The sequence below is a fragment of the Onychostruthus taczanowskii genome, unplaced genomic scaffold, assembly GCF_017590055.1.
Source record: "Onychostruthus taczanowskii isolate IOZ18803 unplaced genomic scaffold, ASM1759005v1 scaffold40, whole genome shotgun sequence".
NCBI classification, from domain to species: domain Eukaryota; kingdom Metazoa; phylum Chordata; class Aves; order Passeriformes; family Passeridae; genus Onychostruthus; species Onychostruthus taczanowskii.
Genome location: NW_024501460.1, coordinates 22,531 through 49,851, shown reverse-complemented (window position 1 = coordinate 49,851; position 27,321 = coordinate 22,531). Strand labels below are relative to the sequence as shown.

Genomic DNA, 27,321 nt, shown 5'->3' with positions numbered 1-27,321 from the left:
TTGTTCCTCCCCGGGCTGGCGGGGCAGGTGCCAGCGCTGCCCCCGTCCTCACCTCCCCGCTTCACTCTTCCTTCCCCCGTCTCACTCCCTCCCTTCCTTCCCCCTTCTCCACCCTTTTTCCCCGCTGCAGCTCTAGCAGGAGGCGGCGCGGACACGCGTGAATGTGGTCTCCGGCCCCCGAGTGACCCTGCCCCGAGGTGAGTGCCAGGCACCGACCGCAGCGCCTGCCCTGCCGCCGGGACCGCCGCCGCCCGGCTCCGGGGCAGCCCAGCCGCGGGTGTCCGCTGCCCCGGCGGTGCCCCTCGGGACCCCCGCCCGCCGCCAGCTGTCACTGCCGCGGCCCGGGGCGGGCGCTGTCAGCCGCGGCCGGCGGGGCTGGGCGCCGCCGCTTGACTCGGGCTGAGTTTTAGAGGTGTGTGCACTCGCCGTGTTAATCAGGCTGCTCTCGCTTCCTCCCCGTCTCTGACAGTGTGTGTCTGTGTGGTTTCTCCTCTTAATTTTTTCCTCTTCCCCAAAGACAAACTTGCTGCCAACTGTGCAGGTAAACCCCACAAAGCTTTCCGATATAGGCCACGCATTACAGACGGATGAAACGTTATTGAATGTGACATTCACGTATTATGCATCCCTCTCCTTTTAAAGGGCTTATTTTCTCAGTCAGTAAGATGTCCACAGGATAGAATGCAAAGTCATGTAAAGCTTGGTAGAGTAAGCCGTGTTTGTTTGTTCTAGTTTGTTCTATAAAAATTTGTGGTTTTTTGGGAGGGTGTTTTTTTGGTTTGTCAGGGGAAGTGGGTACAAAGTATCATACACCTGATCTTTTCTCCCTTTCTCACCACCTCCCTCTTGCCCCTGTGAAGGGGCAAGAGCAAAAATATGTCTGCAATTCTGTAAAACTGACCTCGGCCTTTCAAAATGGGCAGCCTCTCTGAATCTGAAATATTTTTACCAAACTTCCTAATAATTGGTAATTGACACTTTTTCTACTCCCCACATACATAGTGCAAAATTCTCATGTTCTTCTTTACCTTCTTAGATAAAAGGGCCCCACAGCAGCAGCAGACTGTGATCACCTGATGGTCACCAAAATTATTCACCTGGTGCCTTGCTTGGCACTCCTTGCTCAGTTGGAAGCCTCAGCTGTAAGGACCATGGCGTGTCAGAACAATTACTTACCATCAGAATATTAGGTGACACAGAGAGAGATACTGTTGTGCCACTGATAGATAAAGAAAGCTCTAGGGGGAAAAAGCCACCATTTTCTGGGGCGTTATGCAGCAGTTTAGGGAAATCTCATGTAAATGAAACTGGTTGGTTTTCTTTACTCTCCAACCTCATTCACCCCCATACAGTGGTAAGTGATGCTAATTTTTTTTTTTTTTTTTTTTTTTTTTTAGAGATCAATAGAGATTGATGATAACTTTTTTCCTGCCTCTGGCTAGTAGTAATTGGAGCTGATACATGCAAGAAACAAAGTTTAATTTTGTATTGGGTTTTTTGAACTAATTTTTCTCATGAGATATCCTCATGTGATTTCTCTTCCTCTCATGTATAATTTCTCCTATCTTGAGAGGAGCATGAAGCAACAGTTTACTTGACTTGAATCAGCTTAATATAAAATTTTGTAAAAATTCCCACTCTCCTCCTGTTACCTTGACTTTTAATGGAATTTCTGAACGAAGATACTCCTGCCTTGTCCATCACTGACAGGTTGAATAAGGAAATTACATCCTTAAAGAGGGAGATTTGAGAAGTGTCATATATATATATGTATTAAAAAAACGCTCCCAAAAACATAATTACAAACTGATCCCTATTACAACAAAATAACATTCATGATGCAGTGTTGTAGTACAAGGGGTTAATTTCCACTTTTATGTACGTTGTAGAGCACTCTTTAGATTTACTTCTTCCTCTAGGCTGTCTTTGTGCTTTACTCCCTCTGAAAAGAATGCCTTTGATTTTAAATATGCTTTCATATTTCTGCATCATACTTTCTCACACCCTGTGGTTTCCAGGTTGTGTGGTTAACTGTGGTCCATTCTGTGCTCCTGCCAATGCAGTCAAAGACAGCTACAGAGTGCTCTCATGCTGTAAATATTTTATTTTGTCCTGTAGAATACCTAACAACAAACTTTGTAACATTCCAATCACAGGTGCAATATAATGGCAGTCCAGACTTCAAATTCTGATCTCTTTTCCTAGGAGGTTGTGCAAGTCTTGGAACTGGTTGCTCATCTGGTATTAAATGTCTCTTCAGTACACTGTTTGGAAAAGTGCTTTACAGTGCAAATCTCTTGCTGCCAATAAATCAGTAGTTAGCAGGATGAGTGTTACTCCAAGTGGTATTTGAATGCTTGCATCAGCATTGAGCTGATGTCTGTTCACTTTGCCAACCCAAATTCCAGTCCAGGTCTTCACGTAATGCAAATCAGATTATTGAAATCCAGGATATGCTGATCTGGAATAGCCTGTCAAGAGGTACTCAGGGATTTAATCTTAACAACGAATTTAGTTTAAAATAGTACTATTGTTCCTTTCCAGTAATGCCTCATTCCCATTTTCCTCTCGCATTAACAGTCAAGCTGAACAGACTCTTACCTAGGTAACTCTGTGAAAAGTAGTAATGTGACTGGCTGTGATTAGCTCTGCAAAGTCAAGCAATTTAAATTAATTAACTGTTGCCTACCTTTTTTCAGATCTAACAATACAATGTCAATGGGAAGGGTTCGAACGAAGAAAAAGGCATGTTCTTCAGATCAGTCTCCAGACAGCCTTCCAGTGAGGAGCTCTGGAAGACAGGTATTTATAATAATTTAAAAACATGTGAGTTTGTACTTTGCTATTTTTCATTTTCTGTTGACGTTTGCAAAGAAAGTGGGCTTCCTTGTGGGTAAGTTAGGTCCTAGACTACTTATCCACAGAGAAGAAGAATGAGTTAGTTTCGTGAATAAGCAGGTCAAGTGTTTCATTTTGCAAAAAATATTCAGAAAAGATAAATATTCTATATAACCCGTAAGTACTTAATGTGTTAAAAATACAATCACAGATTTCTGTACAGTCAGACAAAGCTGTCTGCCCGTCCACACAGAGACCTAAAACAGCATAATACACATTACCTTTGATGCCCAGAAGAGACATTTGGTATACAGTTTTGTATCCAAAAAAATGCCTCTATCCAAAAAAACCTACCCTAATATTTTATTTGAGGCACAGATAGGATTGCTACTTGTAATTAATACCAATAAGTATTTTAAAAGAAGAGATTTTCTGAAGGAGAAATAAAATGAATGCATGAGGCTTGACTCATTAACACATGATGGAGCTTAAAATACTATTTAAAGTGGAAGCTTTGCTTATAATTTCTTCAGTGCCATCAATTAGACCAAGGCAAGAAATTTTTAGATATAAATTATATTTCCAGTCTTACTATGGGCTTTGGGATTTTTTTTTTTTTTTTTTTTTTTTTAGTGGAAAAATCTGACCTAATTTGACAGCTGTTTCATGGTGCAGCTAGTTCACAGTGGCTACAAAGATTTTCATTAGGATTGTTTTAACTACGGGATGCCACTCACAAGCTGCAAAACTGTCTGAATGCTGTTTTATAGAAGATGCATTTGTGTCATTTATGGTCAGATTCCAGCTATTCTTTATTAGGTGAAGAAGAAAGCAGCTGAAGCAGCAGATGATGATGATGAAGCGTCAGAGAAGAAATATAGAAAGTGTGAAAAAGCTGGATGCACAGCAACATGTCCTGTTTGCTTTGCCAGTGCAGCAGAAAGGTTTGTTACTTTTTATTTGCATTTTTCCTGGACTTTCTAAATCTGCAGCTGAAGTTTAGGATTCTAATTATATTCTGAAAAATTCCTTCATGTCTAAATGTAGAGGGAGAATTGAAAGATACCACTAATAGGAGTCTTAAGGTGCCAAGAAAATGTCACAAGTTATTCCTGTTGTCCATAACTTTCTCCTGTGCAAGTTGCTAATTCAGATACAGAGTATCTTTGGGTTATGCTTATTTATGTTATTAATGGTGTCCTCTGGAACATGCCTTGCTTTTGTGAAAGTGAGAGCATATTAGTGTAATCTGAGAAAGCTAAACTTGCTTTCAAGATGGAAAATGAAACCATAATTTACTGCAGAAAATCTTTACCACTCCTTCACTGGAATGCCTTGCAGTCTGAGGTGAGATTCTAGCCTTGAAATTTTATGTCATAGGAGAGATAGTCATACTAATCTGAACTTTTTGTTCTTGTACACTTCCTCTGCACTTTCACAAGTGCTTTCGCATTCTGACTTGGTGATTTTAAAAGCATAATACTGGCAAGATATACCTGTAATAGGCCACATGTTCAACCTCATTATGAAGCAGGCACACTGTAGTTACGTAGCACTCCTCCCACCCTGATAATTGAGACAAACTTTCCTTCTTTATAGCACTGAAAAATAAATAAAACTAATTGTATGTTTCATTTAGTTATATTCATGTATTGTGCTTTGGTGGCAGGAAGTCAATGTATTCTGGATGTTGTCATAGAGAAGCCAAGTGTTTTGGCAGGTGCCTGAGAGACTTGTCTGGGACGTGAGCACCTGTGAGATCAGCATTGGTGATATTACAGTTTTTATTTAGGAAACAATACATACTGCTTACTCATCTTCTTGAATTATTATTTTAATATTTTGATTTTCATCTTTCCTGCCCCGCCCCCCCCCCAAGTACATCCTTTCAACTTTATCTGTTTGAGATGAGCTCATTTCATGGCTACTTGAGTTAGTAACTTAGGTCACTGGTTTTTACTTTGTGCATTTAATTTGAATAATATAATTGAGTTTAATGAGAGTATTCTAAGTGAAGAATGATTGCTTTATCTGATGAATGTAATCTTTGTAATGGATATTTCTTTTTGAGACTGGTAAAGAACAAATGCTCAGAATGCATAACTGCTTCCTTAGGGTTTTGTCTCACTGGGTTAAAATCACAAGTTGTACATGAGAAAAAAATAGGAAACATCTGTTTTGTGTTCAGATTTGCCTTTATAGTTTTGTCAGTTGTTCTGGGGACAGAACATTGTATTGACTTATGAATCAGTTGATCACATGTACAAGAAAGATGCTAATTTAAATGATCCCTCCCAACTCTGCACTAGTATTGGAAGAAAATACACCAAAGTAAAGGAGCTCTAAGTTCTTGTGGAGAGGAGCTTTTTTTTTACACGTTTCCAAAGCACTTGGTGTGTCACAGCACATATTCAGTGTTTCATGTTCAGGAAATGCCTGCTTATAGAGTACTAAAGACAGGCTCAGTTGACCATTGTTAGAGGGAGGCTGCTGAAAGCCAGACCAACTATAAAACTGCACATTGTGTACTCTTTGCTTCCCTTGCATCTGGTGTTGCTTAGTTTGGAAACTGGAAATGTTTGAGACAATTGGAATGACCTTATTGTTATTTGTATGGTTGTAGTGCAATGTGTAACTCAGCCTTCATGAATGTAACATAAAGCCCTGGCTTGTTCTGAATATTTTGTTCCCATTCTAGAACCTGCTAATGTCAATCCAATGATTTTTTTTTCCCCCTAAATGTACTATAAAACTATTTCTATGTCTCCTGGATTACAGATGTGCAAAAAATGGGTATACGTCTAGATGGTATCATTTGTCCTGTGGGGAACACTTCTGCAATGAATGTTTTGACCACTATTACCGAAGGTAAATTTATCACTTAAGGTTGTGCCCTTTCAAAGCTTATTGAAGTTTGGCAGCTGTTGAAATATCATGCACATAAACATAATACAAAGATCGGTCCTCTGTGCTTGCTTTGCTCAGAATGAGGCTTAGACATTGATGATAAAACTGCAGGTGTTGTATGGGCTAATCAACTTCAACAGGGCAGCGTGAACAAAACTAGTTAGTTTAGGCAGGCTGGTTTGTGTATTTGCAATTATCCTGGAGCTTTTGTCTTTTTTAAAAACAATGTCAGAGAATTTTAAATTATGAGTAAATGTGTTTTTCTTTATAAGTTCACTTTACACTGTGCATTTCGGAGACCTTGCCTCTCTAAAGCAGTACAATAAAAAGCAATTAGAAATCAGTTTAACTATTGCAGTTCAGTGACCATGAAGACTCTTGTCATGGTTAACAGAGTGCTTTCAGCTCCAAGCTCCTTCCCATTTGAGTGGGAGTTACATCCAGCTCTACCCAGGCTTTTGTGTACTTATGTGCTTAGCAGTACTCATCACTCAGTCCAGGCCTTAGATACCAGGAATTGTGCTCATAAGCCACTGGACATAATGGTCAGGATGCAATTGATTGCTGTCATAAGAAGCATGATTCTCTCCTTTTAACAGCAGTAATAGAGTGCTCTCTACAGACTTACTTCTCTGTCCTTATAGAAAATGTTCAATTTTAGAGTAACTGCTATTGCTTGAAGCGAACTAGATATTAAATTTTCTGACTGTTTGCTGTTTTCTCTTACTTCTTAGCCATAAAGATGGTTATGAGAAATACACTGCCTGGAAAAGGATTTGGACCAGCAATGGTAAAAGTGAGCCCAGTCCAAAAGCCTTTATGGCTGATCAACAGCTTCCTTACTGGGTAAGGTGAAAGGTGATTTATTTAATAGGAATGTGATGTTCTGATGTGTTTCTGATATTCTGCTGTTCAAGCAGCAGGTCAGCTGAGTTTTTGTATTTTTTCCCCCTAGTATTAGAGGATTGTGAAAAAGCTCAAGATAAAAATTCTGATCAGCTCCTCCACTGCTGGAGACTCTCTCCACGCCCTACAAAGACCAATCTTCTGTTACTTTTCAGTGAAGCAGCAGTTGTGATTTTCAGGTAGAATGAGATTTGGCAGGAAAAGTATAAGTGTGAAAGACTTTGAAATTAGGTTATTTCCCTGGTTAAAAGAGCAGAAGAAAGATGGGAATGGAAGAAAGTTTGGTGGTAGTGGTGTTTTGTTAGAGGTTTGTTTTGGTTTTTTTTTTTTTTCTCTAAGTGATGAAGAATGTATTTTTGAAGTAATGTTTGCAAAGTCTACCGAAGATCATAGTAATGGGGAATTGAATTAATTTTGGCCTTAGGTTCTGTGCAGAAATTCAGTTTTGCAGAAATGGGTAGAATATTTCTGTAGATCAAATATTACCTGATGATTACACAAGAATGTATCTAACAACTATGTTTTACAACTTTCCCACGTCTGGCTTCTTTCTAATTGGTTATTTAAGTTGCATTAATCTTATCTGTAATCACAAGCAGCAAGTAAAAACATGTTTGTTTTTTGACTTGTAGGTGCAGTGCACAAAGCCAGAATGTGGTAAATGGCGTCAGCTGACAAAGGAAATCCAGCTGACACCACAAATAGCAAAAGCCTACAGATGTGGTATGAAACTGAACAATTCCACCAAGGTACCACACAACAGTTTTGCTCATATTGAAACCTAACAAGTTGGGATTTCTTGTTTGCAGAAATTAATTTCGTCTTGCTTGCTGCTCAGTGTCGCTAATGTCAGAATGAAAGTCTGATGGCCTGGAGAGCTGCACAGTGGCAGGTCTACATGCTGCTTGGAATTTTTGTTTTCTATCAAGAAAGAAGTGTCTAAAATAGATTTGTCTGCACAGTCAATTGTAAAATCCTTCAGCTAGGGGATTATTACCAGCATGTACAAAATAGAAATACACCAAAATTCTCATTTCAGTTTTGTGTGGTCTTTTTTCATTATTGAGGAAAGCATTTGAAAAGCTCAATGAGCTTTTCCTAATTGCTATCAAGTCTGTCATGGAACTTTACATAAAAAGTTTCAGCTTTGGCATGAAGATAACTCCTGAAATTTGAAAGAGTCCTTAAAGTGCCATAGAATCATGGCACTTACAACATGAAGAAACATAGCATGAAAATAATGACCATATGAAAACCTGAAGGGTCAGCATTTAATTTTGAAACCCTGTGATAAAGATACTCTTAAAATAAATAAGAAACTGTCTTTTATAGTCTAGACTAAAAGAGTTGCTCTGGAAAAATGTGTGGTATTTCCAGAATTTTTCTATAAAATTCTGTTGTTTTTTTCTCATTTGTTTCAGTGTTCTATCCCATTTTATGGGATAGAATGTATCTTTTAATATTTGATCAGTAGAAACTTAACAAATGAGAAACATTTTTTAGAGTGCTTTTGCTTTATGGTGTGCTGTGTTTTTAACCTACACATTTCTCTACCTCTTTTTTTAACAGTTGTGTCTACTACAGAAGATTAACACTAAGCACTTTTAAATTTTTTTTTTAAATTTAGAGAATTATGCCATAGAAAATTATTTTGCTTTATACTTAATTTTTTCCATACAGCTTAAGAACAGCTCTCATACCATTCCCTTTTCTTTCAGACTGAGGGCTCAGACCAATGTTCCATGCCTGAGGACTTGGTGAGTAGTGGCTGTTCCTCCTCATTTGTCCTAGAATATGAAAGCAATCTTAAAGCATGGCATATTTATTTCATTTTTTATTTTGCTTCTTTGACCAATTATGTCAGTATTTATGTCAGTATTTTCCTCTTTTCCCTTACCATACTAAGTAGCTTTCAAGTGGTTCGCGGTGTCCTTTAGTCATGGCCTGTGACTCAAAGTTTACTCCTAATTCTCATTTTTGATCAGGCAAAATAGCATTCAGTGGCCAGCTTTCAAGTAAAATTCCCCATCCTAAAATTTCCGTGTCTTTCAGGCGGTTTCTATCTTTAGTCAAGCTAGTCTCACTTTTTTGAAGACTGCAAGAGAACGCCTAAGCATGTTTTCTCTCCTCTCCCTTGTAATACAAAATGTACATACAAGATGTATGTTGGTGTTTCAAAGGATTTGTGATCACGTCACCTTGCAGTTCTGATTTCATATAAACTTATGTTCAATAAGCCATGTTCACAAGTGTACCTGAGGTACTTCTATGTGTTCTACAGGATACTTCTACAGGGAACACATTCAAGCTTATTGTTGACTCTTGTAGAAGCTTTGTTTCCCTGATGCATGTCTGACTTCTAAATTAAGGGTGAATCATTAGCACTTCTTAGGGTTCTAGAAGGTCTTTGATGGGGATAGCAGAATCTAAATTAAATTGATCAGTTAGTGTGTACTTAGTTCTAGGTTCAGATTTCTGGATGCATAAGTGACTGTAAATGTTTTATAAAGGGCCTGATAAGGCATAGATGTGTTGTTATGGCCTGTTTCATTTGTTTGCTTTCCACATGATATGAAGTTTGTGAAGTTTCAGCTCCATGTCTGAGAAGACATCAATACTACAGGTTTTCCATGTGTCAGGCTGAGGAAGGGGAAAGAGGGAGAGAAAATGTCTTTATGACTTGCAATTCTGAGATTGGTACTTCTAGTGCTTTTTTGGTCTCAGTTTTGGAGGGAGGGGGGAAATTGGTTAATTTTCCAACGTTTTTGAAGTACTGACATGTTCTCTTCTCCCCTCTTTCCTTCACTTCTCCGCTTGGCCAGAGAGTGGCTGAAGTTTCAGACCATTGGTGGTACTCCATGCTCATACTCCCTCCTTTGCTGAAAGACAGTGTGGCAGCTCCCTTTCTAGCTGCATATTATCCAGACTGCGTGGGCATGAGTCCATCCTGTACCAGCACTAATCGGTTACCTGGTGAATCCAACCTTGTGAAGTTAGAGCACCTAAAGAGTGTGCCTAATGTGACTGGTAAGGGCCATCTGCAGGGCTCTGTTGCCTAAATAGGTGTGACACATTTTGTCTTATAACCGAGTTTATAAGGAATATTAATTCCACTGGTTCAGAACACTGGTTCTGTTCTCAGCAGTCACTAATACACAGTCTCTGTTGTTTGATCCCATTTGCTTGTTTGTAAGATAAAGGTAATACATTTCTTACAGCTTTTCTTTAGGGAGTAAGCACAGATTGCAGAGGCTTTCTGTGTGCCACTGTCATTTGTGTACAGAAAGAAGAAATTACCATGAGGGTACTTAAAGACTGTTTGCATTCTTAAGGAAATGAAGATTTATCAAAAAAACCCTAGGATTCTGCTAGTTTTTATATCATGGATCTTTGGGGCTTTGAAGAAAAGAAACTGATTTCTTAAGGCATTCAGATTCTGTTTAGGTTTCTTTTTTTTCGCTAATGACAGCCTGGGAGTGCAGATTGGCAGAATAGGTCAGGTGTAGAGAAAGGTAATTCAGGATTGTCATACTCATCTCAGAGAGAGTGCTTTGAGGAAATTTCAGCTTCTGTGTTGTCTTAGCAGGCTTTGTTCTCCTTAGGTGCTGAAAATAAATCTGTTTGTATGTTCAACAGATGTTATATCTGTTTAACAGAAAACTTCATTACGTAGAGCTGCCAATACCGAACGTGGAAGATGAATAATTATTACTCCCTCTGGGCAGTATTGGGTGTTGAAGAAGAAAGGAGTTCAGAGTACTGCCTGAGTCTGTACAGTGATGCTAGTCCTCAGACTTGAATTTAGGTCCTACTCCTTGTTGGACTCATGGCATTGGAGTGCCATGAAAAGTTATTGTTTCTTTGACAAAACTTCAGCTCTGACAGGTCCAAGGTCTACCCATGAGGCAGCAGGACAATAATTAATGCACAGCCTAGAGGGCAGGAGGGAGGAGAGCCATGTAAATGAAATCATTCTGGAGGCTCCTAGAGGCTGGAAAGCTTCCTTACTTGTTATCTGTGTGAGGTCAGTGGATTGTTTTAGAGGGAGAAGGACACAATGAAGATCTGATTGAGTATGACTAATTCCTGGTGTGTTCTTTATGCAGTTGCAGGCATGAACAAGTATTTCCAGCCTTTTTACCAGCCCAATGAATGTGGGAAAGCACTTTGTGTGAGGCCAGATGTCATGGAACTGGATGAGCTCTATGAGTTCCCAGAATATTCACGAGACCCTACCATGTACCTGGCATTGAGAAACTTGATTTTGGCTTTGTGGTACACAAACTGCAAGGTAAGAGATGCTGATAGCTAATTTGTTTGTTTAAAAATAATAGCAGCTTTTCTGGTATGGGAACTCACTTCTTGGATGTCTTCTTATGCACCAGAAAAATTTCTCCCATGTTTTTGAAAATCCATTCTAAGATTGGCTGGGTTTTGGGGGCTTGTTTGGGTTGAGAATTTTTCTTCCTTCCTTTCCCCTTCCTTTCCCCTTCCTTTCCTCTTCCTTTCCCCTTCCTTTCCCCTTCCTTTCCCCTTCCTTTCCCCTTCCTTTCCCCTTCCTTCCCCCGCATAGGAGCTTCTTTTGCAGTAAAAATCATAAGTTTTTAAATTATTATCACTCTACAGTGCTTGCCGAGCTTTGTAAAGGGATGCTTGAACACGTCTAAACAGTGTTTTTTGGTGCTTTTTGATTTGATTTGTTTTAAACCTGATTGTTGGACAGGGAAGTGATTGTCTTTTTATTTAGGCTAAGCCTATGGCACTGCCATCAGTCGAACTCCTGAAGTTTCACATACAAATGCTTTTTGATAGGGATGTCTGCATTTATGTGAAAGGCTTTGGATATTAATCTCCTTTTCCTTCAGAATGCCACTTTGGAATGGATTTTACTAGAATGCTATTGTGAACATTTCACCATGTAGATTCATTTTGTAAATGGGAATCTGCTTCAATACCATTCCTGTACTAATGGAACATACCATGGAGTCACTTGTAGACTCATTTGGTTTTATTCCATGTTAATCTTACTTAATAAATTGTTACTTACTGTGTAAAGCTCACTAACAAGAAATTTCCACAAAAATTCTTTTAAAATGCTCTCAGAAGCTTGAGGCATAATTTTTTACCATTTGGTTTACAGTTTAATATTATGTAAACATGTGAATAAATGGAATGTTACAAAATCAACAATTTCTATTTTTCCTTTCTTCTTTGCAGGAGGCTCTCACCCCTCAAAAATGTATCCATCATATAATTGTTCGGGGGCTTGTGCGGATCCGCTGTGTACAGGAAATGGAGAGGATCCTGTATTTTATGACAAGGAAAGGGCTAATTAATACAGGGATTTTGTCAGTCAGCCCTGACCAATACCTTCTTCCTAAGGAATACCACAATGTAAGTTGCTGTAATAATCCCTGTATTTGTAATGCTATAAAACTACATGGTGCTTGCAATATTTCTTTTCGTTTTGAATTTTTGTCTCATTTACATGAATGGATGGAATGATAGGTAAAATTACATCTAAAACCTAATATGTGGAAAGTTTTTAACATTGTTCTCTTATGCCTTCAATGGGTATCGAAACTACATCAATTAGACTCCTTCCAAAAAAGATTTTTTCCCACTAAAATCTATGGAATTAATTTCCATGGGTTTGTGCTTCCCATGTGCTGTTCAAATGGATGGGAACTGTGTGAAAAATATACAGGTTCTGTGGCTCCTATAATACACCTCTGCTTCCATAGGTAAAGAAACTGCTGTTCCAGGTTGGTTTGCAAGAACTGTGATTAAGAGGGAACATGTTTATGACTAGCAAGTTGTTAGATAGCACCCAAAACTTATAAAATTACTGTATTCTGTAACAGGATATCTCCTAGAAATTTTAAGTCATGTTTGGAAAGTGTATTTGTAGATGTTTTTCATTTATAAAATAGTTTTTACGGGTCAACCCAATTGAAATCTTTACCAGGTAAGTATGTTTCTTGTCTGATTAAATTCAAATAGATTGCTACTTTTGTTACTTTTTGCTACTTCAGCTCTTTCTGTTAAAAAGCCTGAGGCATCTTCTTTTGAAGTCCTTAAAAACTAACAATTTTCAAAGCTACCACTGATCTTTTTTCTATATTAAATGCATTGCCATCTTTAAAAGTTATCACAGATTACTTTAGATGACAAGAGAGCCTAGACTTCTGAAACCTACAAACATATTTGCCTTTAGCAAATGAGAGTGAAATTACCATTTCTATTTTATGTCTAACTATTTTTATTTAAATACTTTAATATTTTTTAGAAATCTGTTATTATTGTTGGGGCTGGTGCAGCAGGATTAGCAGCAGCCCGACAACTGCACAACTTTGGAGTTAAGGTAAGACGCTTTAGAGTACATTACTTAAAAATATCAGACTTCCTCTCTTTGAAAAGTGTTGTCCATCAAAAAGAAAAAGCCTACATTCTTGTTACAAATATGTATGTACAGGGTACCCTAATTAATCTGGGGTTTTACTGAGTAAACCTGCTGTTTAAAACCAACATTTATTTGTATCTAAAATTAAACAGCATGCAACATATATTTTATATATCAACTGCACCCAGATCATTGTGTTTAATAGCCTGTAGCATGCCTTAAATGCCAATTTTGAGATTTCCAAAGTAAATCTTCAGCTTTTTAAAAAAGGAGGCTTATTTTTGTTAGGATTGTTTCTAAAGTAACAGTTATATTTATATGTGTATATCCCAAAGTGTAACCTTTCTAAGATGATTTGAATGCATAAATCAACTACAAATAATCCAGAAATGAAAAAAAGTGTTAAAATTGCTAACATTGCTGGATTGCTTGTGCGGGGGTGGGGTTTGTGTTTTGTTTTCTCCTTTGCTCTGGAGTTGAGCAGATATGTTTAATAGAATTAAATCTTGCAATTTACTAAGCTGCACTTTGCCACAGGTCATTGTCTTAGAAGCTAAAGACAGAATTGGTGGCCGAGTGTGGGATGACAAGACGTTCACAGGAGTCACTGTTGGAAGAGGTGCACAAATCGTCAATGGATGTGTCAACAACCCAGTGGCACTAATGTGTGAGCAAGTGGGTTCCTGCAGTGGTCATGATTTTCACTAGTGAAAAACTTGTTAAAGCCAAGCTCATGGCTGGGTAAGGGTGGGAGTCCTTTTCTTGTGACAGGATTAAAATCCTGTTCTGCATTGTAAGTAAACTCCATGTTGCTAATATATCTTTGATAACAGTTGGGAACAGAGAAGGGCTCTAGAATGGTATCAGGCACATTATGTAAAGAAAAGCAAGGTGCCTCCAGCTTCAGAACCAGAAGAAGCCACTTTTTTCCTCTTTTCTAGAGATAGTAACATAAAAGGTCTCCAGCAGCTTTCCTTAAGGCTGAGAAAGGCTTTACTGTGGGAGGCTACTGCTTTTGTCATGGATTTGCCTTTGCTGCCTTCTAAACACTGGAGCATGTCCTAAGTAAAAAGCTCCTAGGAAGAAATTAGCACTATATTTGTGCTATTTTTTCTGGATTGACTCTGTAGAATGCAAAAGCATCTTTATTCAAATTTAGCTCTGTTGTGGTTTTGATGCAGGTTGGACAAGCAAAGCAAGGTTTAATTCCAAATAATTTCTTTCTTTGCTTGGTTGTTAATAACATTGGTGGTTAACTGGCAAGCAATATCCTGTCAATTCCTGAATTCAGGGAACTGTTTAGGCCTCAGACACTAGAAAGTGTCAAATCAGTTTTACTTTTGAATTGTGACCTAGAAAATAAATCGAGGTAGAAATAAAGCAGACTGGTTCATCATGTTTGATTACCAGACTAAATTTCTTTACTAGCAATTGCCTGACAGGAAAGTTCCAGAGGAAGTTTCTGTGAATCCCCAATAAAGGAAAGGATGGAAAAGTAGAAAAAAAAATTTTGTGAACAATTAACAGATAGGATTGTTGGTATTCCAGTTTGAAGAGAGCAAGAGTTACTCTGACTAAAGTTGTTGATGATTTTTAAATTGTATCACTAAATGTGAGGCACTCACCTTAGGTTAAGTAACTTTGAGCATGCTGGATGCTGTAGTTTTTCTATACTTAAAAAAGCAATAAAATGTCTTTTTCTTAAGCTTGGCATTAAAATGCACAAACTAGGGGAGAAATGTGACTTGATCCAGGAAGGTGGAAGGATAACAGATCCCACTATTGATAAACGTATGGACTTTCATTTCAATGCCATCCTAGATGTCGTCTCTGAGTGGAGAAAAGATAAAACTCAACATCAAGATGTTCCTCTTGGTGGTAAGTGAGACATGTATTGCAAAGTGAAGATGTTGGCTGTGTTCATAAAGTTCTATATTAAATTGGCTCTTACATCAAATGTTTTTAGAAGTCTGTGGCTCTTTATCTGACCTTAAATCCAACTGTATCTTGTTTTATGAGGTAGCTTTTTCAGTATAACTAGTGTCACTAGCAGCTCAAAAGACTTGTTTCTGGCTGAAGCAGGCCATGCTAGACTTAGCTCTTATGCTTTTTGACTAATCTGCCTAAAAAAGAGCCTGATCAAAGCCTTCTGCTGGCAAGAATAGTCCCATCTCCATTGGTAACGCCTCCCACCACACTTACAGCTTGCAAACTCCACAGCAAAAAATAAACTTGCTCAGAAATGTCTGCCTCCCAAATCTCTTCAGCATGGATTCTGTAAGACAGAATTAGTAACTCCTATATTCTTCAGTGAGCCCTAGATCAAGTTTCTCAGTTCTTTGATTTTGTAAAAATTAATCAGGATTTATTTGCAAGATCCTCCATTATCATAAAGTGTATTTTATCTGAAATCTTTAACTGCATATTGATGATAGCTAAACAATTAATTTCTCTCTTGTCTCACTCAGAAACCTATGAGTACAGAACAAAGTTGTACTTTATCACTGAAAAGATCTTGCAGTTTTGTTTTTCTTTTTTTTTCTATGAGAAGAAAAACATCTTGGTACAAATTAGCGATAAGCATCAAAATCTTGTGATCCAGGGAACATCATGTTGCAATGCAGTTGCACTTCTGACAAATTGTCGTATATTCCTATTTTAAATGTGTTCTTTCATAGAAAAAATACAAGAGATCTATAAAGCCTTTATTCAGGAGTCTGGTATCCAATTCAGTGAGCTGGAAGAAAAAGTACTACAGTTCCATCTCAGTAATTTGGAATATGCCTGTGGCAGCAATCTCTCTCAGGTGAGTTTTGACAGCTGTGTTCTGAAGTGACTGAGCTTCACAGAAGACAGAGTCAGAAGTAACGCTGAGAAATCACCTGATCCATTCTATGGCCCTAGAGGAAGAATCAGCTTTCCTGACTATTCCTACACCCATAACCTGTTGTTTGAAAGCACTGAGACACTGACTCCAACACTGCCTTATTTAATCTGATGGGAGCTCCTGATGTGCTTCCAGTGAGATGCTCTTTAAGCAGAAGTTGAGAGTAGATGGTTAGAAAGGGAGCAGGGCATTTTGCTGAGATGCTGGGTGATATGATTCACAGAAGAGTTACTCCTCCTCAGATGTTGGGTGTGACGTCTGCTTCTCAGCTCTGTTCAGAAACTGAGGTATTTCTCTACCCTGCTACATACCTTGAGAATAAAGGCATTTGACGCCTGAAGTGTTCCAACCTGCTGGTGGTGAGCCCCAGTTCGCCACTCCTAGGTACTCTTGGCTACCTGATACTTGGCTGCTCTCCTGACTTCAGTTTTGGCCAAGCAGCTCCAGGAAATACAAAAGTATCACGTTGTTGGCAGTGCATTGTTTACTCAGTCCTGTTGCTACATTTAAAGACATTTAGTGTCAATTGTACTGCAGCAGTGGCACAGCTGACTGATATGTGCAGATGCACAAATCTGAACTGAGAAGCACACAAGAACATAACAAAAATCTGCAAGACAGTGCTATACCAAAGCAGTCACTGGAAAATATTTTGATAGGTCAAATTTTCATATTCCATGAGTGCCGAGGGGAATTAAGAATGATGCAAAAATCTACCTTCCCTTCAATTTTAAAATCAAAATATGATTGATTTTATGCATTTACAATGATAGGAACTGGCATCTGAATAGTAGTTTGAGAATTGTTTCAGATTTTTCACTGCTAAGTGGCAATTGCTTACTGCAAATACCTCTGTTTTACTAACTGTAAGGTTGCAGGGGCTAGAGAACAAGGTCAATGAAAGGTATCATGGAACAACCTCTAAAGTGACAGAAAAATTGCATCGAGTTGGGGTTTTTTTTGTGTCTTATTTTCCTCTTCATGTTGGGAAATAAGCTATTTCCTTTTTTTATATGAAGTCCTAAGGCTGTAAAATCTGATTACTTTGCTAGATACAGTCAACTGAAATAAATACACTGCAATACATCTGGAGTTTTGTACTCTTTTCCTTGTTTTTCTACTAAGCAGAACCATAAATTCCCTGCTAGTGACCAACCCATGAGACTTTTCTTAATCCAGCAATTCATATATTATATACTAACATTAGGTAAATAAGCATTTTGATTTTGTCAGCATTGCCATAAATTCTGGTGATACACTTTCTTTTCCCAGTTGCAAAGGGACTAGGGTGGCTTCTTCTAAACTGTGGAACTTTTCATAGTACCCATGTCCCCATACCAGTAGAAACAGCCAGTTGTGTTCTGTCCACAGGTATCCGCACGCTCATGGGACCACAATGAATTTTTTGCCCAGTTTGCTGGAGATCACACTCTTCTAACTGTGGGATATTCAACTGTGATTGATAAGTTGGCAGAAGGGCTGGACATCCGACTGAATTTCCCAGTGAGTCTGGAAAACACTGATGCAGTGCCTGTCTTGGATTGCTTTGAAAAACCCAGTCATGTATTTGCATTCTTTGGGACCAGGTGAATCTGTGCCTGTGACTGTTTCAATTTATCTTTAAAAATAACCAAGAGGACAATTTCAACATTTCTGAAATTCTCTCTGAGGACTATCAGTACTTAAATTATATGATCTTACATGTTAGAATCATGATGATTTCTCTTTTTCAGCTTCATGAAGGCTATTTTTTGGCTTTCAGAATTTCTCTGGAAATATGTGTTGTTCACTTTCTAGATTGCTGACAAGTGCTATTTTAACTATTCTTGATGGAATTTGCATTGCATGTGTACATTTTGTAGTACGTTCTCTCAATGTGTCTGATAGGTTCAGAGTATTGACTATTCTGGTGAAGAAGTGCAGATCACTACTGCAGATGGAACAGTGTGGACAACACAAAAGGTACCAAGTATACCTCAAGACTAAGCATTTTAGAGAACACACAGTACATGTCCTTTTTTCATTTTCTTTCTCAGAATACTATTTAGTCCATTTTCTCCCCATGCAAAGATGAATACTCATGTATTTTAGTGGCCTTTATTTGGGTGTCCTAGAGCCTAATTTTTGGTGAGCATGCTTGAGATTTGAGTATGAATTGATTTGAAAAACTAAGGACTACTAAGTGAAGCAAATATATTTTTATCCAGTCTTTGAAGTGACATTTATGTTTTCTAGTTCCATTCCCTGCTCAGCTTTACCCCCCTTAGCATGTGTATCATGTTAAAATTTCCAGGATTTGACAACCCCTACTTCTCAGTCTCTCTTATTCTTTGTATACCCATCTTCTTCATGCTGAGTAATTTAGCTTTCAGTAATTTTTAAAATGATACGTAAACTTGATAAAGACTGGATTGACATCAACGGTGTTACTAAGTGTATTTTAAAGAGAAGGAATCTCTGAAGGAATTCAAACTAAACCAAATCACTGACTATCTCTCATTTCAAACAAAAGACAGTTTGGTTAATCTGAGAGCCATTGACTATCATTTACTGAAGTACTGGTAGCATGGTTAGCCACTGTGGTACAAGCAGTTCATCAGACTGTGACTTAAGATCAGTGAACTGTGGGATCTGTTCTCACCTGAATGTAAGGCATGTGTTTCCCATTAATGGGAACTAAAACGAGACATTAATCTAGAAATGTCTGGTGCATTATTATGCTGCATCCTACTAGCATAATCCAAGTCTTACTAGCATGATCCACAGTTAGGAGGATGCTGTGAGGCTTAAGTGCTGTATTCATATCTTGGTACTGTTGTGATTGTAGCTATTTCTTTCAGGTACTAGTGACTGTACCACTGGCCCTTCTTCAGAAAAATGCCATTCAGTTTAATCCTCCACTGTCAGAAAAAAAAATTAAAGCCATTAATAGTTTGGGAGCGGGAGTCATTGAGAAAGTAAGTGATTTCATATTACCTTTAATTTTCTTTTTATAGAAACATTGGCTGTTTTGTCCCTGTTGCTTTTGCAGTGTATTTATCAGGGTTTATGATGCATAAACATGTTTTACTTGTATACACTAGCCCAGGAGAGCAAAACCTTATTGGGGATCACATGTATTTCTGTTCCTTAGATTTCACAGCTTAATGGTGTTTTTAAAGAAACTGTTCACAGAAGAATTTCATGGCTTAAATATTTAGTTATTAATTTTGATTCATGATGGTCTTGGATCTTTCAGAATTCCAATAATGTCTTTATTTCAGGTCATTTTAACCTAGTAAGTTCATAAAGTATTTATGAAGAATACTGAAAGTTGTGTGTTGGATCAGTGTAAAATCTCCTACCCTTTCCCAATACAAAAACACAGCCTCTCCTGAAAGGCTCCCCAGTAAGATGTGTGCTTAGAACAAAACAGTAACAAAGTAATGCCAGAAACAGGATTATGACAATGTTGAAATTTAAAGACAAGATTAAGAAACTCCAAGTACAGGATGCTGCTTATTTATTTCAAAGAAATCTGCTGAATTTCTTGAGCATTTTACACAATTACTTCCATTGGGGATTTGATATTCTGTGCATTTGCAATTTATGACACCAGCATTTTTTTTCTTTGCCTATCCCCCTTGGAGGACAGGTTTGTATATTGTCTGTTGAGACCCACTCATAGGAAGAGCTGTATCTACATGAGTGGAAACAGGAAAATGTTAGAAGAACATATACCATATCTTGTTATGAGATGTGTGGTATGAAATGCTTAAATACCATTTTCCTATATCTTTCTAGATTGCCTTGCAGTTTCCATATAGATTTTGGGACAGTAAAATTCAAGGAGCTGATTTTTTTGGTCATGTTCCACCCAATTCTAGCCAACGTGGGCTCTTTAGTGTCTTCTATGACATGGATCCAGAGGTATGATATATGCCAACTGTGTTTTCTCTTGGCCCTTCATAAATTCAGTTTGAAATCTAGGTGCAATAATTACTAAACAACAATTTTTTTCTTCTTCCCACCCTTCTGCCCACACATCTACAACTATTAAAAGCAGTGGAAGCAGTGTTATTTATTTAGATAAAGCTCATCAATATTTTGTTGTAATAAATAGGAATGTTTTCTGTTGTTCAGATACAGACTAGTATACAAGCAAGTACATTCTCAATCTCTACTGAAGGCAAGTCTGTAATACTTTACTATAAACCTGCTAATGTGGGAAAAAGGCTACTAGTCACTTCCAGTTTAGGACTCTGTACCCTTATTAAATCAGCTGAAAATCCAGTTAAAAAGATCATGCTGACTTACTAATGCTTACTGGCTTGCAGTGGTCTGAAGAACTATTTGGAATAGCAGAAGGAAAGACAAAGACCAAGTTCTGCATGAAACTGAGATCTGTAGAGTCAGTTTCATACTCATGAATTTCAAAGCAAATTGAAACCAGTGGGTTGACATCATGTTTCTCTTCCCTCCCAGTTCCAAGCAGATACATTAGACATTTATGTTGTACCTCTTCATACTTTTACAACAGCTGCTGCTTACTACTTGGCAGCAATTAAAAGGCCATTTTGTAACCTGATGTCTTACTCCAAAAGGAAACCATCCTGTGACGTTTGTGCTTTGTTACTGTCTGATCTGTGCCTGTATACAAATTTGCTTAAATGAGTTCTCTCCAGTTCTCTTAAGCTCATGCTACAAGAGGTTCAGTGTGCTGGTGCTGTCCAGAGATCCTACATATAAGGCTTAATTTGCTTGATAGCTATTCTCTACTAGTTACCAAAGTTAGGAATAGAAGAATTATTGCCTTACATAAACAAGAGAGGCAGAGTGCTTTAAAGGTACTCCGAACCTGTGTGCTCTTCCCTACTCACCACTTCACCTCTAAAACTTCTGCATGGTAGCAGATGTCATGAAGTGGAAGGAAATACCAGTAGACGTGACCTTTCATTTCTTGATCCAAAATCTGCTGGTAAGAACCGAGTATTGGTCTAATCAAAACCACATCTAACTAGTATTTAAATAGTCTCTCTCTGTCACCATATTTTGGAAATGGAGTACAGCTAAGGTGAAAGCTTGGCACAAAGCTGAAGCTTAAGAGGGTGCACAAAGACTAACACTATCAATGTTATTTTTTTGGGGTACAGCCTTCAAGTAGGTAGATAGGAAGTTTTCAGTGAATTCAGCAAGTAGTAAAAGGGGCTGACTGTACCAGATCTGTGAAGAAGACATCAGAAGATGTGGTAATTTGAGCATAATTATTGTAGAATATGCACCCTTTGTTCCAAGGAATCAAACCCACTTTTCTCTAGAACAACAGTTGCTTTGCAGCTGAAAATATCTTTGCAATACCAGTTAAAATAGACTGTTTATGAAATACTTAATAAGGTCTTGTTTTTAGGGCAAAGAAAGCATTTTAATGTCCGTGGTCACCGGAGATGCTGTGACAACCATTAAGAATTTAGATGACCAACAAGTACTGCAACAGTGTATGACTGTACTCCGAGAACTGTTTAAGGAGCAGGTAAGAATCTCTTTTATTATGAGATTAATTAATTTGTCACCAGAATAAAGCTTTCAAATGTAGTACTTCATGATGTATAGGCAGACCTTTGACATTTAAAACTATTTTTCTTTCTTTATCAGTTTCAGGGAATAGGTTTTCTTTGAGACATTCTAAAAAACACAATATTTGGTCTCTTGTGTGAAAAATGTATATTGAAATATCTTAGATCTCTCTGAAGGACAGTAGTATGTAACTGAAAATAGAATGATCTATTTTGAACTATCATCCTTTAAATGCTATCATTTAAAATGAAACTATCATCCTTTAAAATGCTTTTAAAAAGCAAAATTAATTAAAAGCAGTACTTTAGGCAAGTAACACAAAACACACTTCTTACTTAGTTGTCACTTTTTTTCTGGTCATCACCACTTCTAACATGTGATAAGATCTTTAAGCTAGATTAATTTGATTGATTTCTGCCTTCTGCCATGCCAAGGCAACTGAAATTACAACACCCCCAAACCAATCCAATCTATTTCTCTTCTACTAACTAACAACCCTTTCTCAGCTGTCTTGGAATGGAGCTACAGGCAAAATGATCTAGCAAGGGCCCTACATCCTGAATGCGAAAAAACACACTAGATAAAAATTTCTACTTTTTTTCCTTCCCCCAGATCATCATTAGGATAAAAACTAATAGGAAAATCAGGGAAATCTAGGGCAAGCAAAACACTCTCACTTAGCAATGTTATTTGCATTCCACTCTAGAGACAATAATGCCTCAATTAATTTACTTAGAACAGTTAGATCCTCAGGAATGATTGTGTTCAGAGCTATCTCTCTGAAGTTTTACTGATGGTTCAAATGTTAGGATTAATGATCTTTGAAGAAGTTCAATATCTGAAAACTCAGCTATTCCTAGAAACAAATCCTTGGTAATGGCTGTATTGTTACTAGAATCTCATGCAGTGGAAGTTCACATACCTGTATCTTGATCTCATGAAAATGCAGCAAATGGGTCTTTGGTTTCAGTGCTGCTCTGGTCCCGAAGAGTGTTTTTCATGGCTGTCTCGATGGCTTACATTAGTTGTGAACTTCAGTCACCTGAGGATGATGCAGAGGGATTTTTCAAAGACAAAATAGCTTCAGGGGTGTACCAGAGCTACTTCTGGGACATCCATACAACTTGTCATATTTAGCTGGTCCTTGTTTTGATCGCTTGAGTTTCTCACGTGCTGCCTGAATGGAATTTATCTGTCGATACCAGACCTTGTGCAAGAGGCAAGCAGAGCTGCTTCTGTTTACTTGTCATGAGCTCCTCCAAAGTCAGACACAGCAGAAATTGACTAAGCCTTCATACAAGTGTTATTCAGGCTCTTTTTGGTAGAAATCTGTGGAATTTGCATGCTGCAATGTGACAAAGAATACACAGTATTACTTGTTGCGGCTCAGCCAGACCCTGACTTCCTGGTTTTTGTTTTCTCCCTGAACCTAGTTTTCAAGACAGCTCATTTTCTGATCTTAGATAAATCATCTTATTGATCCATTGGAATAAAATTATCTCCAGAATGAAAATTTAATTTTGAGATTTAACAAGCTAGATCTAACAAGCATTATGCCTAACCAAGACAAAAATTGCTTACATTATACATATGTACATATTGAACAATATCAGTATTGTATTTGTTTACAAGAGCATGTGAATAAGAATTTTAAGGGGATTTTTTTTTTCTTGTGTACTTCTAGGTGTATTACAATATGCAGATCTGTTGCATTCAGAATAGTGCAGCTGTGAAGTTTCAGGCATCAGGCGAGTCTAGCAAACAAAATTATTTTTGTGGTTAGTATTATAATTAAAAAAAGGAATTTAATTCTGGAATGTGATCTAATCTGTGTCTTAATAATACTAAATACTCCAAAGATTACTAGAAACTGTTTGAAAAAAAGCTGTGCAATTCGGAACTTTTCTTTGCAGTGCTTAACTTCTCTCTTGGTTATGCAGGAAGTTCCTGACCCAGTGAAGTTTTTTGTTACTCGATGGAGCAATGACCCTTGGCTGCAGATGGCGTACAGCTTTGTGAAAACCGGGGGCAGTGGTGAAGCTTATGACATGATCGCTGAAGACATACAAGGAAAAGTTTTTTTTGCTGGTGAGGTAAATATCTTTGTTACTGGGAGCAGTTTCTTATGGAAGATCATCTCTTGCTACCCAACACCATTAATGTAGAGGTAGTATATAAATATTGTTATATAAATATGCTAATGATTCTTGACACAGAACCCTCTCTATTGATATCATTACTGGGCATGGGAAGTCTGCCAAATATTTTAGGTTAGGAGTAAAATGAATTTTTAGTCAAAATGTCTGTTACTCCACTTGGGGCTGACATAACAAATGCACCATGGAGGTGTAGGGTGCATTCTGTACTGGGGCAGAACTTAACCTTCCCCACTAAAGTGCACATAACAGAACAGACTGCTGCTTTTGTAGCTGACTTGCTTGCAAGTTTTGAAGTTGCTAAAAATCTTGGGTGTTTCCTTTAATGTTCTTTCTAAGGAGTTTTCCATGGCTTTTAAAAATGTAGGTATATGCTTAAGGAAAACAAAACTGATTTTATAAACTAAAATTTTGTACTGTCAATTTTAGAAACAACTGACTTTTTTTCTTTCTCTGCTTTTTGGTTTTGTTTTTTTTGTTTGTTCTTTTTTGCTACAGGCCACAAATCGGCACTTTCCTCAGACCGTTACAGGAGCTTACTTGAGTGGAGTTCGAGAAGCCAGCAAAATAGCAGCATTTTGAGTACTGAAATTTTGTGTTTATAGATATATTTTTAATTGATTTCTGTGGGTAAAACTATCTTCAAGTTTCCTATTGCTGCCTTTTTCCTATGTGGTACTTGAATAGTATATGGTACCTGAAGATAAAGTCTTCATTTTCCTTTTCCTCTTTCTCCCCCACCCCATTTTTAGGCCCTGATGATACATATTGTTGGGGGCTTTTTTCCAGCTAAGCTATTACTAGCAGGAGTGACATTGGAATCATCGGCCACAGCTTAACTAAGAGAGTCTTTTGTCAAGAGTCTTCTTCTGTATGGCTCAAGTCATGCTATTGTGAACCTTCATTTCAGAAGGTCAGATTAAAACAAGACTAAGTTAACACATAGCATTAAAAATGCTGGCAGTTAGTAATGATATGGGAATTTTCCACTAACTGTGCTTCTCAGGTTGATTATGCTCACAGGAGTTCAAACGGGCTTCCAAGAGCCTGAATAGCCTAGAAAAAAAAATCTAGGATTAATGTAGGAAGGAATTCAACTATCACTTTTCCCACCTGCAATCAGTAACCTTTTCTATAATATTTTTTCATATTCTTAGGACCCACTAAGCGGGCTTTGGGATATGAAGTTTGTTCCTTTAAATAAGAGAGCTGGAACAGTTTACAGTGCAATCATAGAAAGGTTATTGTAGCTGATCAAACTTGAAAAATTAACTTCTAGCTTACTTTTAAAAACTTTGAAATATATTACAATAATAGGCTAAGAGTTTAGATTTGCTCATTGCTTCTGTAGAAACAGGATAGCTTAAAAATACCATATTGCTGTGATTATTTTGAAAAGAAACTTCCAGATTCATTTGGACTGAATAGAGGAAGTATCTGCTGATTTGACTGTACAGTGGGGGGTGCAGGACTGTACATTCCTAATAGCTCATTGAAGTTTTACATTAAAAAATAAGTTGAAGATGAATGAGGAAAAATATTAATATTCTTATGAAGGGCTGAAACAAGGTGGCTTGCACTTTGACTTGAAGTTTATTTTTTTTTCTTTTATTATGAAAGTATTATTAAAAACAACTTGAAAGAGTAATTCAGTAACAGCTAGACATCTATCTAGTAGCCTTTTCATGGGACAGAGAGGAAAATATTTTTCAGCAGAAATAAGAGAGATGTAACTGGGATACCTATTGTAATACTGTTCCACTATATTGGTATTAATGAAAAAAATTAAAGTCCACTTTTAGATCTCTTCTCTGTAACTTGGCTGCGTAGATGTCGTGATTTCTGAAATGAACATAAGCGCTCACTCTGTCCTGCCCCATTCTCATGCATTTTCTCTTCTATTAATCCTTCATCTAAGAATGATACAGTGCTTATTTCCTTAAAGCTGCATCCTTGGAAATAAACAACAGGCAACCTTAAGAAAAATCATAGGATATTAAGGGGTTAGAATGGACCTTAACAATCATCTAGACCCAATGCCGCTGCCACGGCCAGGGACACCTCACGCTAGACCAGGTTGCTCAAGGCCTTGTTCAGCCTGGCTTTGAACACCAGCCAGGTCCTTCTGAATAAATGCAATTCTTCTTTTCAAATATGTAGTATTTTGTTTTTAGAGTAGGTGTGATATTGTTAAAACCCTTTATTTAATCTCTAATTTACAAGGTGAAGATGTTTATATAACTAGATGTTTTTCAGATATATATTCTGTTCTGCTTCTTAAAGCTGAGTTGTATGGACTAATAGGAAGAGTGTAACTGTTCATAATTTTCCTCTACATAAATACTGGTATGTAGAGTTTTAAAGTACTTCCAATTATTAAATTGCAATTTGAAGGCTGCAAGAAACAAGACAAAGACTTCTGATGATAAAAAACAATCAGGATATCAAATTTTGCTTTTGGCAGTCATTTGCACTTTGTTAATTTCATATATTACAGGCCAACTTACGGCATAACTAGCAAAGATTGAGATCTATGTATGTTTGTTTCAGTTCCAACTTTCTTTCCCACTTTATCATGTATGACAAATTATTAGGAGAGGAGCTTCTGGTGGTGGGAAAAAAAAGCTAATTACTACAAGCCCAAAACCTTATCTTCAATGGCTGCTTCAGCTACTCTTGCTTAAAGACTTCAGTTAGCTTAGTAACAGATACAAACATGTCACATTTTAGATAGGAATGGTCTGGAAAGTTAAGCTCAGCATCCATTTCTCCAGTCCAAAGTTTGTATGAACATGCTTGATGTCGTTCTGTTAATTTGTACTTGGGGTTTTCAAGTTGGCTACATCTTTGCAGCTAGATAAATGCTGTATTCGAGAGAAGGGAGATGGACGTGAAGAAATACTATCACATTTGGCTTTAGATGATGCACGCTTACAGCATTAGAAAAACTGATAACAAATGGTAAATTTACTAATGGCCTAGTCTACTAATTATTTGTATATTGTTTTGGTGCCAGGGCACTTAAAACTGTTTTGTGCTGCACTGAAGTTCGAGGAGTAAATAAGTATGTTCCATTTTAATTTACATTCATTTGAAATATGTAAGAACATCAGGCTGGTTCTGAGACTTCATTCTTTAATGTTGCCCAAATTTTTTTTAATATCTATGTTAAAATTTATTTCAAGCGTGTACGTATTTTTTATTTTGTGTTTAATTTAATCCCTCAAATAAAGAACTGGGGAATGTTTTCTTTGAGTAGGTTTGTTGAAATGTTATTAAAAAGATTTGAATGCAAAGCATGATCTGTTACACTTCAGTTCTTCTGTGTGACTATGTTATGGCAGCAGAATAAAACTGGAAATTATCCATGGGATACCCCTGTTGTGCTTTTTTTTTTTTTTTTTTTTTTCCTTTAAATGTAACTAGTGGCTAAGCCTACTTTTTTATTACATTTTATATTAAGATTTCATTTTGGTATATTCTTACAGCCAGACACCTCCTCAGAAGTGCTGCGTTACAGCCTTCTTTGAGCTCTAAGTCCTAACAGCTATTCTTTGGACGATATTGTAGTCACTGTCCTTTGCCTCAAAGTTTTATACAGCTACTCATAAGCTTGTGTCAGATTATTTTCCTTAGGCCAGAGGAAATTTAAGCTAGTAGTAATTGAGAAG

The 27,321-nt window shown here is 37.5% G+C and overlaps 2 protein-coding genes across 4 annotated transcripts in view; one reads left to right on the top strand and one right to left on the bottom strand.

The window, feature by feature from the left end:
• TPMT (thiopurine S-methyltransferase) overlaps positions 1–23,119 on the bottom strand; it is a 33,277-nt gene extending 10,158 nt beyond the window's left edge. Inside the window, exons 1-2 of one of the 2 annotated variants that reach the window (XM_041413271.1) lie at positions 22,417–22,453; positions 2,690–2,791 (exon numbers count right to left, since the gene is read on the bottom strand). The gene's annotated coding sequence lies outside the window, so the exon portion shown is untranslated. Of the gene's footprint in view, positions 1–2,689; positions 2,792–22,416 lie in introns of both variants that reach the window. The other variant, XM_041413272.1, reaches the window with a different exon arrangement.
• Positions 170–27,021, top strand: KDM1B (lysine demethylase 1B). 2 transcript variants are annotated; one of them, XM_041413268.1, is made up of 21 exons: positions 170–197; positions 2,700–2,802; positions 3,658–3,782; positions 5,617–5,706; positions 6,480–6,591; positions 7,284–7,400; positions 8,370–8,408; positions 9,474–9,678; positions 10,758–10,942; positions 11,869–12,045; positions 12,941–13,015; positions 13,592–13,729; positions 14,761–14,932; positions 15,733–15,860; positions 17,313–17,444; positions 17,829–17,903; positions 18,782–18,898; positions 19,725–19,850; positions 21,328–21,450; positions 23,435–23,587; positions 24,149–27,021. In XM_041413268.1, the coding sequence occupies exons 2-21, from the start codon at positions 2,713–2,715 to the stop codon at positions 24,230–24,232; spliced, it is 2,463 nt and encodes an 820-aa protein (XP_041269202.1). In that variant the 5' UTR covers positions 170–197; positions 2,700–2,712; the 3' UTR covers positions 24,233–27,021. The 2 variants fall into 2 exon arrangements, with proteins under 2 accessions (XP_041269202.1, XP_041269203.1); XM_041413269.1 differs by lacking the exon at positions 24,149–27,021 and adding an exon at positions 23,179–23,272 and having other exon boundaries at positions 23,435–23,577.
• The last annotated feature ends 300 nt before the right edge of the window (positions 27,022–27,321 follow it).

Excerpts from the sequence above, each read along its gene's own strand:
- KDM1B (XM_041413268.1), top strand. The coding sequence starts at position 2,713 with ATGTCAATGGGAAGGGTTCGAACGAAGAAAAAGGCATGTTCTTCAGAT. Across the intron at positions 17,445-17,828 it reads ACATCCGACTGAATTTCCCA|GTTCAGAGTATTGACTATTC; the intron begins GTGAGTCTGGAA and ends TGTGTCTGATAG. Across the intron at positions 19,851-21,327 it reads TCTATGACATGGATCCAGAG|GGCAAAGAAAGCATTTTAAT; the intron begins GTATGATATATG and ends TCTTGTTTTTAG.